General features: G+C 44.0%; 1 protein-coding gene across 1 annotated transcript; it reads right to left on the minus strand.

The window, feature by feature from the left end:
- Positions 1-3,934: 3,934 nt before the first annotated feature.
- TLNRD1 (talin rod domain containing 1) lies at positions 3,935-7,046 on the minus strand. The gene has a single exon (XM_032771898.2). The coding sequence runs from the start codon at positions 5,738-5,740 to the stop codon at positions 4,673-4,675; it is 1,068 nt and encodes a 355-aa protein (XP_032627789.1). The 5' UTR covers positions 5,741-7,046; the 3' UTR covers positions 3,935-4,672.
- Positions 7,047-19,258: the final 12,212 nt, after the last annotated feature.

The following is a 19,258-nucleotide window of genomic DNA, read 5'->3' on the forward strand; positions in this document are numbered from 1 at the left end:
CCATTCCCTTCCCCCTCCCCCCAATTTTGCAAATAGCAAGGATAGCTTCAAATAGTCAACCTTACTTACTTTTAGTTTTCAGTTATACTTTGTGGCTAGTTTACAGGTTCTCCTGCAGTTTTTACATTTTTTGAAAACAACAAGCAAATTGCTCTTAACTTCTAAGCCCTTGCAGTTACTTATTTAGTCAAACTGCATTATAATGGAGAAACAAACAAGGTAACCATCAACCTACAGACAATACAAAAGCGCTTTTTTCCCGTTACAAAACCCTGTTTTTTAAAATAAATTGAATCCTTATTTGGTGGCGATAGTGTTATTTTTGGCTGACATGATGCTCCTTGCACAGTGAGCTTCAAAAAAAAAAAAGGGTTAACCCTTTTACTCAGTGTACTAGTAGAATAGATCTGCTACAAATGGGACATACGCTGCCTGAAAAATTAAGTTTGCTGCTGTCAAACAACATTAAGGCACTGATCCAGCAAAAACTCTCACACACCTGACTTGACAATGAAATCAAAAGCACTACTTGCTTGCATAGGGCTAAACATACGAGTAAGTATTTGGACAACTGGGGCCTAAAGTATGAAGTACAAAACCAGGTGATAATCAAAGACCCTCTATAATGGCTCTCTACCTACAAAGGTGGAAGGAGAAAAAACAAAAACAATACCACGCTCACCACAAACACACACATAGAAATACTTCCTTCTATGACTCATTTTCTCTGACTTGGAAAATTCGACGTGTATCAATAACATACATATATTGCTGGAATACTTCCTCCTATACCAGACTTGACTGTTTCGTGATAATTATCACAATACATGTTTATAAAAAAATTAACATGAGACTAAAATTTTTTTTTTAAATATTCTACTGCTTTGTAATTAAATTATGCTTTTTCCAGCTGAAAAGCTGCCATTTTTTTGGTTACTCATTAATTCCGTGCAAAAAAAAATCTGTATCAGTTCATATCAAAAGTCTCCCCCCCCCCCCCCGCCAATTTTTTTACATTCCAAGTATGTGAATACATTTTCAGGGATATGCTCTGAACTCAATCAATAGGCATGCAGTTCCCTTTGTCATCAGGGGAAGTTCTGCTATGGAACTAAATCAGCACATGGCCTACCTTAAGTATTTTGAGAGATGTTTAAATAATTAGTTTTTAAATTTATGGTAAATTATTTTTGCCAAGTTACTGATTACATTTTTTTTTAATCTCCACTAATGAAAATCATGAACCTGACAACTGTATTTCTCAGACTTTATTCCCAGGTTTTATTTAACAGTGGAACATAATTCATGCCTCACAAGGAAAAGTAATCTAGAGCAGCACATTTTACTTCAGAACACCTAGAAAACCTAAATTCTGAAGTAAGTTACATCTGTACATCAGAGAGTGGGGAGAAATCTGTGGCATTATTGTTAAAACCAAAGTAATATACTAAACCACTCCAAAAAAAAAAATAAAAAAAATCTTACCACAACAAAATCAACACTATTGTGATTAATAATACATTGCCTTTCATATTCAGAAGTAATAAGACTTTACTGTTTCATATAACCTCACTAACAACATATAAATGCATCAAAATGAGTCTAATTATACAGTAATGACTTCAATAATTATTAAGTTCACACATCAAAAGACACAAGAGGACATTACTTTTCTGTCAGTCACACTACAGAGCTGCCCTTCAGAATCCTTGGCTTTTATATCTGGAAGCAGGTTTGGGAAATTTAGGTCATAGCAAATTAAAATAAATTAGAGCTAGATGATACCACCTAGATACATGCACAGAGGGGACCCTCCGAAAGATGTCTCAGGGGAGGGAGAAGCAGGTGAAGGCAGTAGCTGCTTTGACAGCACCACTCCCACGGATCCTACAGACACCTCTCACTTGGTCAAGGGTCTGTGCTAAACAAAAGGCGCTCACTCCTCATCCCCTCTCTCCCCCCAGGGAAGTTAGTCAAAAAAAGATAATACTTGCTGAGACTTATCTTTTCCACTGAACATCTCCTTCCGTCCTAAAGGACGGCTGTAATCAGGGGGAGGCCCTGGTAGCTTGGTTTTAATGGAGACAGGCTACTATGAAGACAAGGAAGGAGGGGCCGTAGGAATCACTGACAGTGCAGTGGCACAGCAACTCCATGTAGATGCCCCTGGCCTGCTGTGGGTTCCCAACGGCCTCCAAAAGCATTCCTGAGGAAGACAAACCCTGCCATCCTGATGGGAATGTGCATGTGGGGAATCTGAGGGAATCCTCATGTAGATTTCCTCCAAGGGAGTTTCCTCCTGTGGGCTCTTCCTGTGGGAGAGGATTATCTGAGCCAAAGTTAGGAAGTTATGCTTGAAGAAACTGGATCAGATTGCATTAAGAGGGTTTACACTAGAGTTATACACATGCAGTCATTATACCTGTGTTGCATAAATTACACAGAATAAATTAGTAACTTAGTGAGGAACACACAAAGGCATTAAACTGAAGGCTGCGCCTCCAAAAATAAAATTCCTAGCCACAGAGGTTGTTGAACTCCAATTAGTTTCAATGAGGAAAATACCCTAATTTCAGGATCCACTGAATTTCAGTAAGGAAAAAACTAGCAAACATCCTTCCAAAGCCAATGAAATACTGTACAAATAGATACATATAATCTCATCTTAAAAAACGTTCAAACTGTTAGGGCCTAGTGCAGTGTATCTCAAACTGTCGTCGCCGCTTGTGTAGGGAAAGCCCCTGGCGCGCCGGGCCGGTTTATTTACCTGCCCTGTCTGCAGGTCCAACCGATCACGGCTCCTGCTGGACGCGGTTTGCTGCTTCAGGCCACTGGGAGGTGCTTGAAGTGGCGCGGGCCGAGGGACATGCTGGCCGCCGCCTCCAGAAGCCCCCATTGGCCTGCAGCAGCAAACCGCGGCCAGTGGGAGCCGCAATCGGCCGGACCTGCGGACAGGGCAGGTAAACAAACAGGCCCGGCCCGCCAGGGGCTCTCCCTACACAAGCAACGACCCTAGTTTGAGAAACACTGGCCTAGTGAATCAAGTGATCTTTTTCTTATGTTTGAGGCTAGGAAAATAAAAGCACTGTATCTGCCACCAGGCTTGCTGTAATAGGAAGACACTTCAATAGTCTAGGACAGTTTATATTCTAATGCAGACATCAGCTTTACTTCTTATTAAACAAATACAATAGCCTATGGCAGTGGTTCAAAACGTGGTAGTAATATTTTTTAGGTACAGTTTTAGACAATTCCTGTAAAATTCTAAAGTCCTGTTTATATGCCAAGTCTAACTTCCACTGCTGGACCAGGCCTTCCTAGGTAGGTCTCTTACTCAACGAACCTTTAATTGTACCTGCATTATCAAACTTGTTATACTTGACCTATGTCAAAGAATTACAAATGGAAGTCTTTGTGGGATCATAGGGCCTGATCCTGCAAAGCTCTATGTACAAAAGCAGGCCCAATGAAACCAATGGGACTTCATCTGCAGGTAAAAGTTTGCAAGAATAAGTCTTCCTACCAAAACTCACAGGCTTAACATATTAGAATCCATAATACCAACAAAAGCTAAAATACACAGTAAAACTTCTCAAAGACTATATGAAAGTTACTTAACTTGACAATATAGATTTGCAAATCCTCCCTGTGCCGCCCAGAACCAACAACCACTTCTTTACAAGTTGTGATCTCTACACATAGTACGGTCCATCTTTTTAAAAAAATAGACTAATTTAGAGGAAGGAACAGGAGTGGGGAAAATGGGAAGAAAAGTATTTGTTAGAATAAAATAAATTGAATTCAAGTCTGCATGCTGCTCTGTCTAAATTAGAGCTGCATTTGTACCTCACACTCCCTGGGGAAAGTGACATACAATGCAAACAGGCCTAGCTGTTCAATTATTCAGATTTTAAGAGATTCACAGAAAGACATCTGAGAAACATAACATTTTAATAGATGAAATAAATACTCCAGTACATGCAAGATAAAAACTGACATTGGAAAAAAAATTAAAAATCATTTTAGTTATAGTGTAATTTTTTGTTTGTTTAAACACTCACAGTAGCTTTTCCCCCAGTTTGGAAATCAACACATGGAAAACATAATCACAATCTCCACTCCTGCACACCAAATGCACTTCTCTAATCTAACACTTGATTCAAAAGAAATTAGATCCCCCATTCTCCTCCCCACTCCCGAAAGTAGCTACATCCATCATCTAGGTGGTGTTGGTTTGTTTTTATACATGAAAACTGAGGTAACTTCTTTTTTCCTGCACAACTGAACAGTGGAATTTAGAAGGGAAATTTTGGAAGACAAGACAAACTTTAAAAACCGCACCCAGCGCGATTAAAGCTTTTTAGATTCCCCACCTCCTCAGGTATAAAACTCTTGATTACCTTTTGTTTGTATATAGACCTTATTGATTGATGGAAAATATATTTGTGAATAATTACTCAATTACAAAAATGCCTAAACTGGCCACTAATTATGTTGTCCACCTCTTCTTGTGTATATATAGTTTAAAGTATGTTGCTGCTGTGTTCCCTCACCACATAAAATCAAGGATTGGGCTCATCTAAGCAAATTCTTTGGTATACAAAACCAGGGCTTGGGGAGGTGGGATATTATTTTCCTTTAGCAATGACTGAGATCTAAACGGGGGTGGAGGTTAATTCACAGAATTGGAGTTCACTGGCGGTAAAGTCCTGGGTGAAGATCTTTCTCTTAGTGCCTGAGATAGCAGGTTGCAACCTTCAGAGACGGCGCAAGCCGAGTTCCTCAACCTTTCCCTGTAATCTGTCATTTTGGTGCTACTTTCTGGGTGTTGGGCTATATCCCTGAGGCATTGGGTCAGGAGCACGCAAGCAGATACCACGCTCATGGCCCCTCCTAGAATGGCAGTTTGCACAGCTTTGCCCTCTGGATTAATGGTGGCAGCTTTACCCAAAAACTGGGGCTCAGTGGCAAAGCCCACCAGAGCATGGACAGATTGCACCAAGGGTCCACTGAACAAGACGCACCGGTTCCTGGTCAGCTCACTGGGTGAAGTCTTGACCTCCTTGACACATGCCAGGAGGGCAGAGGCGCTGGTGCTCATGCACTTGACACTGAGTTTGAACTGCTCCTTGGCAAACCTATCCTTGGATTTCTCACTGGCCAAGACACAAGCATCTGTCAGGAATTTCAAGTTCTTGGACATATTCTGGGAAACCTCCAGCAGGAGCTGAGGGCTCATGTCTGGCAAAGGGGTGTTTTTTAAGATCCCACAGCCATGCTCCACCTCGTGCCTGCATCTGGTCACCTTGTAGCGATCCACCAAGCCGGGCAGAGCAGGCTGAGCCCCTGGGGTCTCCACGGCAGCCAGGTAGGCAGCATGGGCAGAGCACTCAGTGAGGGAGACCACCAGGTTCCCCATATCGACCAGGCTGTCCCCCACTTCCCCGAAGCGCCCCATATTGAGCTGGCTCTGGACATCGTGGGTCAGGATAGAGAGCCCCTTGGTCCTAGCAATGATCGTGTCCCTGCACTTCTCGAAGGACTCCCCGAAGACCGAGAGGCTCTCGGTGTTCACCGGCCTGGTCTCGCTGGACAGCAGGAGCAGATCCGCCACCAGTTGCATCTTGATCTTGCAGTGGTCGCAGATGGAGACGAGTTTCTTCCTCTGCAGCGAGCTGCTGCTGGGGACGGCGCTGCTGGACACCTCGCTAGTGGACTTGCCAGAGCCACCGCTAGCCATCGCGCCGGGGGGGCACTCGCATGCCTCTTGCGACCCCACTGCCACCGCCTCTCCCGCCGCCCGAGCAGTCCCGACTGAGCCCGGCAGGATCTCTCTGCCTTTCCCGCACCATCATTCCATTAATCTCCGCGAGTAAAAAAAAAGCCTCTGGGCGCCGGGGCTGGGGCTGCTGGGAGTGGGTGGGTGGAAAGCAAAATCTTCCGCACTTGATCAAGCCCCGGCCTCTCCCCTTTGCAATACACTGGCTAGACCTCCGGGCCAGCGGCGGGGTGCTGCTCTGGGGGAGCCACCGTGTCCCTTCCCCGCATGATCTATGCTTTTTATTTATTTCGCACGCTGATCTGTGCCGTGGTGGTTGGTTTGCTTTCCGGCAGCTGGATTTTGCAAAGTTCCCTCTTCAAGGTGAATAAATTACGGATGCAAACCAGTTGACATGAATTAGAAAAGAAACATCCAACTTATTACCGTTTAACTCCTTCAAAAAAAAATCCCACTGGTCCGAAAGGAGGCGACTGCGAACCATGTGCTCTTCCTTTACATGTCCCCGAGAAGTCAGTCGCAGGCGGCGGGAGACCCGCATCTCCTGGCATCAGGAAGCACAGCCGAGGGTGTGGCCCGGTCGCGCTGCACAAGCCCTGGAGGAGCTGGGCACAGACTTAGTGTTTGCGCTGCTGGGATCGCGAACTGTTTGCACACACCCCAGCTCGGTGCAACGGGCGGGAGGGGGGGGAGAGAGCAAAAGCGCCACCGGATCCGGCAGCGAGGGAGGGATCCTCTCCCCTTCCCTGTGTGGCTGCCTCACGCCTTCCTTCCTTGCTCATGCATCCAGCCGCCCCGAGCTCGCTCCCGGCCGCCTGGCTCCATCCCCTCCTCGCTGCGGGCCCTCCGGACGTGGGCGCATCCGATCCGACTTCGTCCGGCTCCTCAGTGGCCTCTTGCTGCCGCGGCACGAACTTAGACTCTCCCCGCCAACAAGGGTGGTGGCTCCGGGCTGCAGCCGCGGCAGATGCTGCGACCCGCTGGGCCTCGCTCGCCTCCTGCCATTTTTCTGGCTGAATCACCAACTTCCAGGGAGGGGGGAACAGCCCTTCGGCCGCCTTCTCTCCTCCGATTCCTCTGCCCGGGCCCTACAACAAACTACTGGGAAGAGGCGGCTGCTGCGGATCTGCCAGCCAGACGCTGCATGGCTCTAAGGGAGGCTGCTTCGCCCACTGCTCCCCCCCCCCCCTTGCCTTTGCTGTAACCTCACTTAAGCCTATAGAAATCTTTTGTGCGGTGTCACCGCCCTTCGTTCAAATCCTGCCCTCCCCTCTTCTGCGCTCTCCACGCCCGCGGCTTGACGCTCCTCCCAGGGAAAGGGGGCAGCAGCGCCTTGCTGTGGCCAGCCCCGTCCCATTCATCCGCCTAGCTGCCGGCCCGGCGGCGCGCTCCGCGCAGCAATGGCTCTACGCGCTGCTGCTTTTAACATCTTCCCCCGCCCCACCTCCCCTGGGTCTTTCGCGGGTGCAAACAGCAGGGCTCAGTCTGTCAGGAGCTTTTGTGGCTAGAAGCAGGTTCGCGTGAGGCAGAGGGGAGGTGATTAAAAAGGAAGTGATTGATTCATAAATAAAAACTCTCTCAAATAAACACAAGAGGGAGGAGATGATAAGGGACGGCAGAACACAAGGAGAATAAAATACACAAGGAAAGGGGCTTGCCTCACCAGATCAGCCTGTGTGGATTGGTTTATGATTCCTCACTGACCAATTAGGTGAAAGCACATAATATGCAATGCAGTCATATTAGTTGGAGATGGAAAAGCTACTGTAGTGAAAAAAGACAATTGATGGGGGGGGACCATTCCCACACCCGCGCACAAATTGACCAGTTCACAAAGACTACTGTGTCAGATGAATATATCAAAGGCTCTGCCACAGCTACATGTGGAGTTCCCTTGCTGCAGATTTCCATGTTGGATTAATTCTATCTGCAACTACAGTACTGCTACTCTGAGTAGGGATTTTTTTAGTGGGAGTTTGATATACCTATTCAATTCCCAGCATTATCGCCACTTGTTCTGTATTATACAATGAAGTAAAATACTTTGCACAAGCATCATCTAAAGTTTAATAGTATATCAGGTTTGCAATATAGAATGCAATTTGTGAATTAGTAAAGTGCAATAGAGGACTCTGATTCACAGTTCAGTTAATATTGTTATAATTTATTGAAAAATTTTCATTGTGTTAGTTTGTTGTAATGGGTCAGCCCCTGTCAAGTCAGTTTAGGACCCAAACTTAGTTTTTATAAAAGGTAGGTGTTGTAAAACCAAATAGAAATAGAAAAAATAGAGTGTATTTATCATGCCAATTATTACCTTTTTCTGTTTATATCTAAACTTTCCCCTGCACTGTTTGCAGTGGCCTTGTACATTGGCCGAGGCAGGGACAAGTTTGAATCCTATTTTGGTCAAGTGTGAAAATGAATTTTGGTGCTCTCCTTACATTTGTGCACATCACATTTTAAAGGTCTGTTTATATCTGTCAGAACTTTTTCACTGTGGAAGGCAGGATCCTGCTTCTGATGACTTCAAGGGTTTTTGGAAGGGCTGTGAGAAAAAAATTCTCTTTCCTCTGGCTGATTTCCCTTCCAGAACTTTTCAAGGGCAGTATGAGAAGATTCTTGGCATAACATCTCATCCAATACAAGAAAGTTTTGGAGGCAATAGAGTTAATTCTTAAATAAGAATAAAATGAAAATTACTTATTTTAAAGATACAACTGTTTGTGATATTTAATGGGACATTTCCATAGAAAATTTACATTTCAGTCAAGTGGACTGCAAAATATTTGAAGTCCATAGGTCTGATTCTCAGCTATTACACCATTTTTATGCTAGTGTAATTCTGTTGAAGTGAATGGATTTCCAGCAGCATAAAACTGGTGTAATGCAATGTAGACTCAGGCCCAGCCTGTGACCACGTTATGTTTTTATATAGTTAACTCAGCAAAGCAAGGGTTAAATAGTAATATTAATCTTTTGCCTTCTTTCATATCACTGACTTTCTTATAAGTCAAACTCCTTGTTATACATGTGTATAATTTATTTTGCAATGTAATGAAGGGTACCGGATACATAAGTCTAACTCAATACGTAGGGCCTGATGCTCATTTACACTGAAGTCCTTTACATTTATACCGCCAAAGTGGTATGGTCTTGGTTTAAAGGCAAATCAGGCCCATGCTGTACATCTGCATTCTTGATCCAGCAGTTTTTACCAACTGCCATTTACTGCTTTTTGAAATGCCCTGTAACAGGGGTGGCCAAACTTACTGACCTGCCATGCCACATACAACAATCTTCAGAAGTTCGAGTCCCAGGGCACACCTGCTGGGAGTTGGGGTTTCTGGACCTCAGGAGGCAGCTTGCTGGGGTTTGGGGTTTCAGCCCTGCTCCCTGCTGGGGAGAAGCCCCTGTCTCACCATGTTGCTGCAAGGCAGAGGTCCTGAGCTCTCCGGGGACATGCGGGGCTCCAAGTGCCACACTTGAACTGTAAAAGAGCTGTGTGTGGCTTTGTAGCCACAGTTTGGCCACCCCTGCTCTGTAAAATTGATTTCAAAATAGTCTGAAGAATAAGAATCAATGGCAAGATTAAATTAAATATAAGCCTATCTCATAGAACTGGAAGGGACCCTGATGGGTCATTGAGTCCAGCCCCCTGCCTTCACTAGCAGGACCAAGTACTGATTTTGCCCCAGATCCCTAAGCGGCCCCCTCAGGGATTAAACTCACAACACTGGGTTTAGCAGGCCAATGCTCAAACCACTGAGCTATCCCTCTCCCCTAACTAACTATAAATTAGTTTATATTTTCAAATATTTCCAGCCATACTCATAGGAAACCCAGATATTTTCTGTACCAAGATGAGCACCTATTATTTAAATCTTAACTTAAGTAATTGTTGAGGATGGCCAAAGTTGAAGAAGGCTTTGAAAGCTCATCTTGGAAGCTGTTTAATCTCTGCACTGGCAGAAAGAACTAACAGATAACCTACTCGATCTTTTCCATCTCTAGACTTCGTGGCCCCAGTTCTCCATTATATTAAGTCTGCTTTGTGCCATTCCTCCTGGGCCAAAGCAGACAGATCCTTGGGTTGGGTAGAATCTCTGTAGCATCTCCTATATCACCTTTCCTCCCAGCTGCCAGCACGAGGGACATGGCTGATCTTTACAATCCTGGCAATTCCTAGCTGCTGGAATGTCCCATGGGGCCATTAGCAACCAATGCAATTTAAAGCAGACAACCTTTAGACTTCTCTAAATTGCCCCAGAAGACTGGACCACTGCTCACTAGCCTCAGGATTGGGGATGAGCAAAAATAGCAAATGTTGCCCTTCGCTGTGTTGCTGAAACTCTGACTCTAAATTACTGTTTGTCCTTTGCAGTGTATTTTTCCTCCCCAGTGACAGTTGGTGTTCTGCTCCTCTGCACATGAAATGTATGACCGCGACTGAGCCATGTGATTTGGTTTATTGCTAATCATAGAGCTGGGAGAATTTGTTTAGTGTGTCCTCTAATTTCTATACTAGGACATGCATAAATCTCTTGAAGCATCTGCTACTGAATTCTTCCCATTGATGTGCTGCATCAGTGCCTCTGTAAGCACCATGTATTCTGCACCACAAACCAGATAGAGCGCAAGCATTGTAGACACAGATTTCGATTGATCTTGCCACAGATTTGTTTGCTTAGATTTTCAGCAGTTGACTGAATGCCCTATTGGCCTTTTTGACTCACCTGATCATTTTTATCTGAGAGTGATGTGAGCAGGATGAACAACAATTCTGAAAGCAATTATGTTAGCAGGATGCACACTGTTCTGAAAAAAAAAAGTGTTGCTGCAGAGCTGCTGGGGTGTGTGTCCAGAATACGGCAGTTCTTCACCCCTCAATGCACCCTCTCTTCATAGTGACAATGGTGGTTATTATAGCAGTTTTAGGTAAGGTCATCATTTTAAAATAAAGTTAAGACAGATTCTCAATAGGTATTAATAGGCTGAGCTCCAGTGACTAGTGGGGCTACACCAATTTACACCAGCTAAATATCCGGTCCTTACATTTTTAGGATCCAATATAGATGCAGCTACATTGTTTAAGATTAAACTTTTAAATGACTCAACAGTGTCTTTATTAGCTCTTTAGAAAGATCTTTACAAAGAGAGCCTCTGCAGATCTGCTGGGCTCCACAGCTGCAGAGGTCAAAGAGTAACTCTAGGACATTTTTTAATAGTCCGTCCGACAAACTGGTAAACAAAGATACTATACCTCCTATTTTGTGCTTCCTAGCTTGATTATCAGACATGGAAATCAGGTGACAGTGCTTGACTTTCAAGAGATTCCACTGAGCATATCTGAGGCTCAAACCACTCTCAAGGCTAAAAATTGCTTGCATTGCTACATTGGAAGGGATTAAAAATGCTTTTTGATATGGATTAGCAGCGTGTGGCAGGCTGACTCACTTCTGTGAGCTCTTCTCTCTGGCCACTTCCATGCTTCCCTTTCCTTGTGCTTAATAAAACAAAAATGAAAAGCTTTAATTAGCTGGGTGGAGTTTTGTTTCCTGAATCTTTCGATCGCGTTATAAAATTAATTTCTCTAGATCAGCTTGGGCTTCCATATTGCAGAAACTTGAACTTTTTTATTGCTTAATAGAAATGTTGTGAAAGAAAGATTGATTTGTCTGTGTGACAGATGTGGAGATGCTATGTAATAATGCAAGAATACTTGTAACCATTTAATGAATTGTTCCCTGGTCAGTGAAGGGAGGGTATTATATAGAGTGTATAGATTATAAGATTTTTCTGAAGGAAAGCACTCAGCTAGTTTAATAGGGGGTTGTGGGAAGAAGAAAAAGGAAGGCAACACAATGGCTCCCCAGATAAGTAACCTCTGACCAAACACTTGAGGTGGCAATTACAAGACGATGGCACTAGGATCCAGCTTGAAATTACACAGCTGTTTTGTCAGGCTGGGAAGTAGAGATCAAAATGACATTAAACAGTTAAAAAGCCTTTTTCAGGAGAAGACAGGAGAGAGAGAGAGAGAGAGTGAGTGTGTGTGTGAGAGAGACAGAGACAGAGACAGAGACAGAGATGATTGTCAGAAAGACAGGCTAACTGACAGAGAGAGAGGGTCTGCAGAGCAGTGTGAAAGAAATTGGATCTTCCTAGATCCAGGAAATGGTAAGCCTAAGGGAAACACAGGCAAGTGTGTAGACTGCTTCCTTGTTTTTTAAGATGTTTTCTTTTAAATACTTTGATTCTAAATAAATAATACTTTCCTTTAAGAAAGCTGTCTAGTCTCTGATTACAACTGTCATTGCTCCCTGAGGGAACACAATGGCAGGGTCAGAGCCCAAGTCAGACTTGCCGAAGTAATCATGGTTGATACGCCAGGGACTGCAACTCAAAGCCTGTTTTGAGAACAGGAGAATCCCATGATTTCATCCCAAGAGCCATGATAGCCCAAGTCCTGAGACCTGGATTGGGGGTGCACTCAACGAGGCCAGGAGGAGTCACAGGCGTAGTTAAACTGGTAACTGTGACAGTCAGCAAAATACAAATAACACAAATGTTATAGCTTTGCACAAGTTTTATTTTTTCATATTTTAAAATAATTTTGTGTGTTTTTTGGCATAGTAGCAGTGGTGTTTGTTTTTTTTAAAGACCTGATTTTTCACATTTTGAGCAACTTTAGTTTCACACTGTATAATCAAAAGTTCTATATGTGACATAAGAAAAATACAATTAAATTAAAATACCAGCACCTTAAACATCACAGTTATGTTTGAAATATGTTTAGTTCTTGTTGCTGCACATGACATCTAAGATTACTCTAACTGTAAGAGATCAGAAGAAAAAAGTGTTTTTCATTTTGTGCTCTTTTTTTATTTGACACAATTTTGTGTATAGTTATCACTGTTTCCCATACATAGTCAGTTTCCCCCCACTGTTAGTGTGGGTCTTTCACACAGCAACAGAGAAGAGAAAAACATGTAATTAAAAAGAAAATGTAACTATAAAACTGCTCTGCCACTCTTTGGAAAGCTGCATCGTACATTTTCTATGCTGACCCAATCTGAGAGCTCTAATGGCCTCCACCTCATGTTTCCATCTTCCCTCCCTCCAAGCCATTTCATGAGGCTAGCACCTAGGGGTAGGCAGAGGGGCAAAGTGGTTCCTTGTGGCCTCTCTCTTCTCTTTGCACACCCAAACATGGCCAGACACAATCTAGCATGCTTGTAGACACAGACTGGTTTGCAATTGCAAAGCACTTGATAGAGTTGTGAATACCAGATTGATAAGAACGGTCCAACATAAATAGGAATCCCAGACCTTCCCTTAAAACCCTTAGGTCTGTTTTTGTTAAGATCAAAAGTGCTCTGTACAAAATGTGCAGAGGCCCACCCTTCCTGGATTGCTTTTTTGATAAATGGGTTGTGTCCTGCAGCTGTACAGCTCTGAAAGGTGTTTTTTTTTAATGTATATCATCAGACTGCTTTAATAGATGTTTTTCACGTGATCACTGCAGGAATTCCCCAATCTTACAATCTCCCCACATTGTGTGTGTTCTGTAAGGAGAGCTGCTAATAATTAGATGCTCCTCATTCTGGCACCTTAACTCCCATTGAGTTGTAACTTACTTTGCAAGTAGTCGTACTAAAAATGAGTGGGACTCCTTGCAAAGTAAGGTACCCCTTACTCTGAGTAAGGGTGCCAGAACTGGACTGTAAATAACCTAAAACCAAACTGAGACTCTAAAATTAATTTAACTTGGAATGGGAAATTAGACTACAAATGGAGTCCCTAGGGGAGATGCGTGGGCCTTATCCAGCTTTCATTTCCCCTAATTCTTTCCTAACGTGATCATCTGAATCTATGTGATTAATATGTAGGTATAATCAGTGAAAATTTGCAGTTCAAATAAAAGCAAATTTTACAGTGAAACTAACATCAACATGGATATTCTACAGCATTGCAGAGATTAAAGATAACGTCTAGCCCTACTGGAGCTGATTGAATAATGCAGCACTCGGACAGAATTTATATCCATGGAATTTGTGCCAGCTGGTGAAACCAATGGATTCCAGCAACAAAACTGGCACAGCACTTCCCCCAAAAGCTCAGTTTAGTCCATCAGGATGCAGTTAATTCATAATGTCATTATATAAATAAAATACGTGACTGTGTGTGTATGTGTATGGTTAATTGTAAAGCTGCAGCCAAGTCTAAACTCCAGATCGGTATAGCCCTGAATTTTGGAGAAGTCAGTGTCTGAATCAGAGTTTCATGGCTGGCTCAGGCTATGAGCTAGATCCCAACCAGCCCTAACTTTGGAGAAGTTTGGATTCAGTCCTGAATTTTGCAGCTTCAGCCTATATCTGGGCTCTCGCTAGCTGTTCTCTAAACCTAATCAATCTGCATAGTGTGTATTCTCACTTCATGAGTGAAATGGATTCAAGGCTCCTGACGTGATACTGAGGTCATGTCTACACTACAAACTTTTGCTGCTGCATGTTATATTGGCCACAACAGTTTATTGCTTGTGTGCATGCATACTTGGCTCCCCATGTTGATGGTGTGCGTACTCACCAGGGGTGCTTTTGTCGATGCACAGTGCAATGCACCATGGATAGGTATCCCAGTGTGCAACTCATCTGTGTCCAACACATTGTCTTTTAGGATATTTTGGCAATGCATGGTGGGTCATAAATGTGCAAGGGGGACTGGGAGCAAGAGGTTAACTTCCTAGCAAGAAACTTTCTCCATCCCATAACATCATCCATATCCAATAATTTTTAAAAAAAAATCTCACACATCCATGTGACCCTGCTTGTTGTCCACCATCTCTGACCGAAACTCACAGCTTTGAACTATTATCATGAGCACTGCAAGCACAGGATGCATGATCCTCCAGCATTGCTGTGTTATGTAGTGAAAACCAATTCAAGGTTGTTGGTAGCATTCACAGAGCAGCTGCAGATCATGGAGTGCTGCTTCTGGGCCTCAGAAACGAGCACAGACTGATGGGATTGCATTGTAATGCAGGTTTTGGCTGACAAGGAGTGACTGCAAAACTTTCAGATGCACAACCTCCAAGGCCACAATCCTGGATCTATATGCCAAACTCACCCCAGCCCTCCAGCTCAGGGACACCAGAATGAGAGCTGCATTGACAATAGAGAATTGAGTGGTGACTGCACTGTGGAAACTTGTAATTTTGGATTGATTCTGGTCAGTGGGAAAACATTCTGGAAGTGGAAAATCCACTGTGGGGGCCATTAAAAGTCTCCTGTTATGCAGCACTGTGACTCTTGGCAATGCAGGACATAGTGGATAGAGTTGCAGCAACGTGCTTCCTGAACTGCAGTGCAGCAACAGGCAGCACACATATCCCTATTTTGGCACTGGACCAGCCTGCCACAGAGAATGTCAACAAAAAGGGTTACTTTTCTATGATTATGCGAGCACTGGTGTGTCACCGGCAATGCTTCACTCATGTCAGTGTTGGCTGGTCAGCGAAGGTGCAGGATGCTTGCATCTTTAAGAACATAGGAATGCTCAGAAAGCTGCAAGCCAGGACTTCCTTTTCCAACCAGTGGATTACCATTGGCAATGTTGAAATGATAGTAGTGATCCTGGTGGACCAAGTCTACCCTTGCTTCCCTGGCTCATAAAGTCATATACTTGCCACAACAGCATCAAAGAAAGATTCAACGACCAGCTCAGCAGGGGCAGAATGACAGTTGAATGTACTTTTGGTAGAATGAAAGGATGTTGGTACTGTTTACTCTTAAGACTGGATATCAGTGAAAAAAATATCCCAGTGGTTATAGCTACCTGTTGTGTCCAGCACAGAACCTTGTGAAGCTAAGGGGAGAGGGGCGCAGGTGATGCAGCTATCTGCTGAGTTCAAACAGCCTGACACAAGGGCTATTAGAAAAGCTCAGTACAAAGCCTCAGGGAGGCTTTGAAGGAGCACTTTAACAGCAAGCCACAGTAACGTGTGACGGTGGACTGTGATCTACCTGGCCCTGCAGTTTTGAGGGCTATTAGGAATTGTGTGGCGCTTGGTGTACATCTATGAATATATCACTGTCAATGCACCTATTCATTTTGTGGTGCTCACTGTACATTTAGGATTATTACACTGTCACTGATCTTATTAGTTGTCATACTGTACAACAAGGGGAGGCAACCTATGGCACGTGTGCCAAAGGCGGCACCAAGCTGATTTTCAGTGGCACTCACACTGCCCGGGTCCTGGCCACCAGTCTGTTGGTTAAAATCTGTTTCTGACCTGGTTTATGTAATGTCCATCTTGGATTTGTAAAAGGACAGCTAAGCTTCCATCTTGGACACCCTTCTCCTCAGATGATTTAGTGCCCTTTCAGCCTTTTTCAAATCAAGGAGAGGAAAGGTCAAGGCAGTTAGTCATGTGACAGCCATAATCTGCCTAGCTACTGCAGGTTATTTAGTCAGTGGCACACCTGTCACTCAGGGCTGTCCATCTGAGTGGCAGCCAGTGTCCCACACAGTTCAGCTAGCTGCCAGGAGCCCCAGAGAGACCAGGACTCATAGGACTTTAGATTCTTGGTCTCTATTAACATACTCCCACTCAACTGCTACACATCATTAGTGAGCGCATACTTGCACTGGACTACGAGGTCAAGCAGAGACTGCGTGGGCAAGCACTGAAGACCTACCTGAGGGAGATCTACCCAAGAGGGAGAAGACCTGCTCAGAGGAAGAAGAATACCCAGTTGCTGAGTTTCTGTTTGGTGTCCAGCACCCCTGATTTTCACTATTCCTGTTGGTATCCTGAGTTTTTCTCATTGTGTCCCTGTCTTCAGGATATGGTACTGTAATACCCATTGTGGTTTTCCTCTGTTTTACATCCATAGGTTAAGGAGGTTTAAGGGTTCTGAGCTTCACGCTTTGGTAACTGTTAACAACCGAGTTTGTCTTGCTTATGTTGTTTATTGTCTGAAGCATTCCTTGTCTAGTTTACTGACTAGTGACATAATAAATATTTGTGTGTTACATCTTATTCTGCCTCTGTCTTAATAAATCACCCGATGATAGATGCGGGAGGAGGTGGGATATGCAGACAGCCCATCTTCTGATCTGTGTAGACCATAGTTAAACTCTTTTGGGCTAACAGGTCCAGGGGGGCTCTGCATTTTAATTTAATTTTAAATGAAGCTTCTTAAACATTTTAAAAACCTTATTTACTTTACATACAACAATAGTTTAGTTATATATTATAGACTTATAGAAAGAGACTCTCCTAAAAAGTTAAAATGTATTACTGGCACGCAAAACCTTATATTAGAGTATATAAATGAAGACTCGGTACACCACTTCTGAAAGGTTGCCAACCAGTGCTGTACAATAATGTGTAAATGGGTGCTTTCAGTACCATCCGGCATTCTGTAGCACATGGAACAGAACTTAACAAGGGGAAATATCCATTTTGGGGACACCCCTACAGCAAGCATGGCTCTCACTGGTCAATATGTGTGAAACTGTGGTTGTCCTAACTGTCTCCCAGTATGGAGTGAGAGGGACGCAACCCCTGATGCCACACAGAATACTGAGGGGGATTAAGGGAGGTGCTAAAATTGAGTTATCCAGGGATTGCAAATGGGGAGCAAACCCGTGATTGTTGAACCTGTAGGTCCACAAGAGTCTGCAGCATCTGTGTTTGCTGCTGGAAAAGCCCCATTATGTCCTGGTGAATCTCCCTCTCCTTTTCCTGTTGGAACTCTCTCATGTCCACTCTTTCCTTCACCATATAGTCTGCAATATTCAACCTCCAGGCCCTCTGCTCATGGTCTGATGAAGCACTGGCTTGTAGGATCTTGCTCAATGTGTCAACTCAAGACCTCTTCTTTCCCCTCCTTATCTGGTTCAGGCATTCCAGGAGATGTGGAGGGGGAACCCCTCAAGGCCACTACAGTAGCAGCTACAGACAAAACACAGAGAGGTACCATTATCAGTATAGTCACAATGAAAAGTGAAAATTAAGATTCAGGACTCCCTTTCCTTGCTCCCCTAAAGTTTTAGGCTTATTAACAAGACATGCTTATTGACGCTTCGCATGGCACCATTCACAGTACCAGCCATGGTAAGTATGGCCCACTAGGGATGAAGGAAATGAGGAAAGAATTGTTCAACTGCATGAAACTATGAGTATAGAGCAATGGCATTGATTATGCACACTATTTTCCACAAGCAGTGGTGATTTTAGCGGATGTCTCACTTCTGAGTGTTACAAAGCTGCCCAGACTCATATTCTGCTAGCCTGTTTATTGCAATGGTGTTTTCCAAAGTTATCGCTGACTGGTGTGGGAAAGCATCCTACCACAGAGGTGGGGGGAGGGATACCTCAGTGGTTTGAGCATTGGCCTGCTAAACCTAGGGTTCTGAGCTCAATCCTTGAGGGGGGCCCTTAGGGATCTGGGGCAAAATCAGTACTTGGTCCTGCTAGTGAAGGCAGGGGGCTGGACTCAATGACCTTTCAAGGTCCCTTCCAGTTCTAGGAGATAAGTATATCTTTATATTATAATAAGACTGCCAATCCTAGGAACCTTTGTGAAAGGACTGCCAAGAACACAAATGTTTCAAAGATCTTTCAGGATTCAAGGGGCATCCTTGTGTACATAAATGAACTGCTCCATATCCCTCCCCCCTCACCTAAATCTACAGGGAAATAGAATGCAGATAACTTTACCTCTGTTGTACTGCTATCTTTTCTAGTACAAATTAACAAAATGTCAATAGCTGCATCCTATTAAGTTGGGAACACCATTATTGTAATGTGAACTGCTCATATACACTTAGCTCAAACTTCCTTCCCCTGCATCAAGTTCACCTGTGCTCAACTGCTAGGTCTGACTGGACTGCAGTGGAGTCTCAAACGGATCCTGGCTTGCAGCATAACTGGACCCCCAGCTGCATGTCCTCCAGCTACCTGTTCTTCCTCCTTCTCTTAATATTTATCAAAGAACAGGAGCGGCAGGCCAAAGTGCTGGCCTTGCAGTGAGCTGGGGCTGCGGGGGAGGGAGGACAGCAGGGGAGGGGCCAGGGCTAGCTTCCCCCACCAGGAGCTCAAGGGCCAGGCAGGAGAGTCTGGATGTGGCCCACGGGCTGTAGTTTGCCCACCTCTGTTCTATGCTATATATTTAGGATTGCATTATTCTTGTTTTCCACGAGTATCACTGGGGTAGGAAGAACCATAAAGCTCACAAACATTCCCCTTGCTAAGGCCCTAATCCTGCAAATGGCTTCATGCAAGCCATAATTGATTTGAGTGAGGTTCTCCCCACACGGAGACAGTTGTAAGATCCTAGCCTAGTGTAAGAAACACTCCTTTCCCTGAAATTCAGAATACAACATACAAAAACTTTAGTACATTTAGAAGGAATGCATAATATTGTGCACTGTAGGATATTCAGAACCATCTGCTCACCTGACTCA

This window comes from Chelonoidis abingdonii, chromosome 9 (genome assembly GCF_003597395.2).
Source record: "Chelonoidis abingdonii isolate Lonesome George chromosome 9, CheloAbing_2.0, whole genome shotgun sequence".
NCBI classification, from domain to species: Eukaryota; Metazoa; Chordata; order Testudines; family Testudinidae; genus Chelonoidis; species Chelonoidis abingdonii.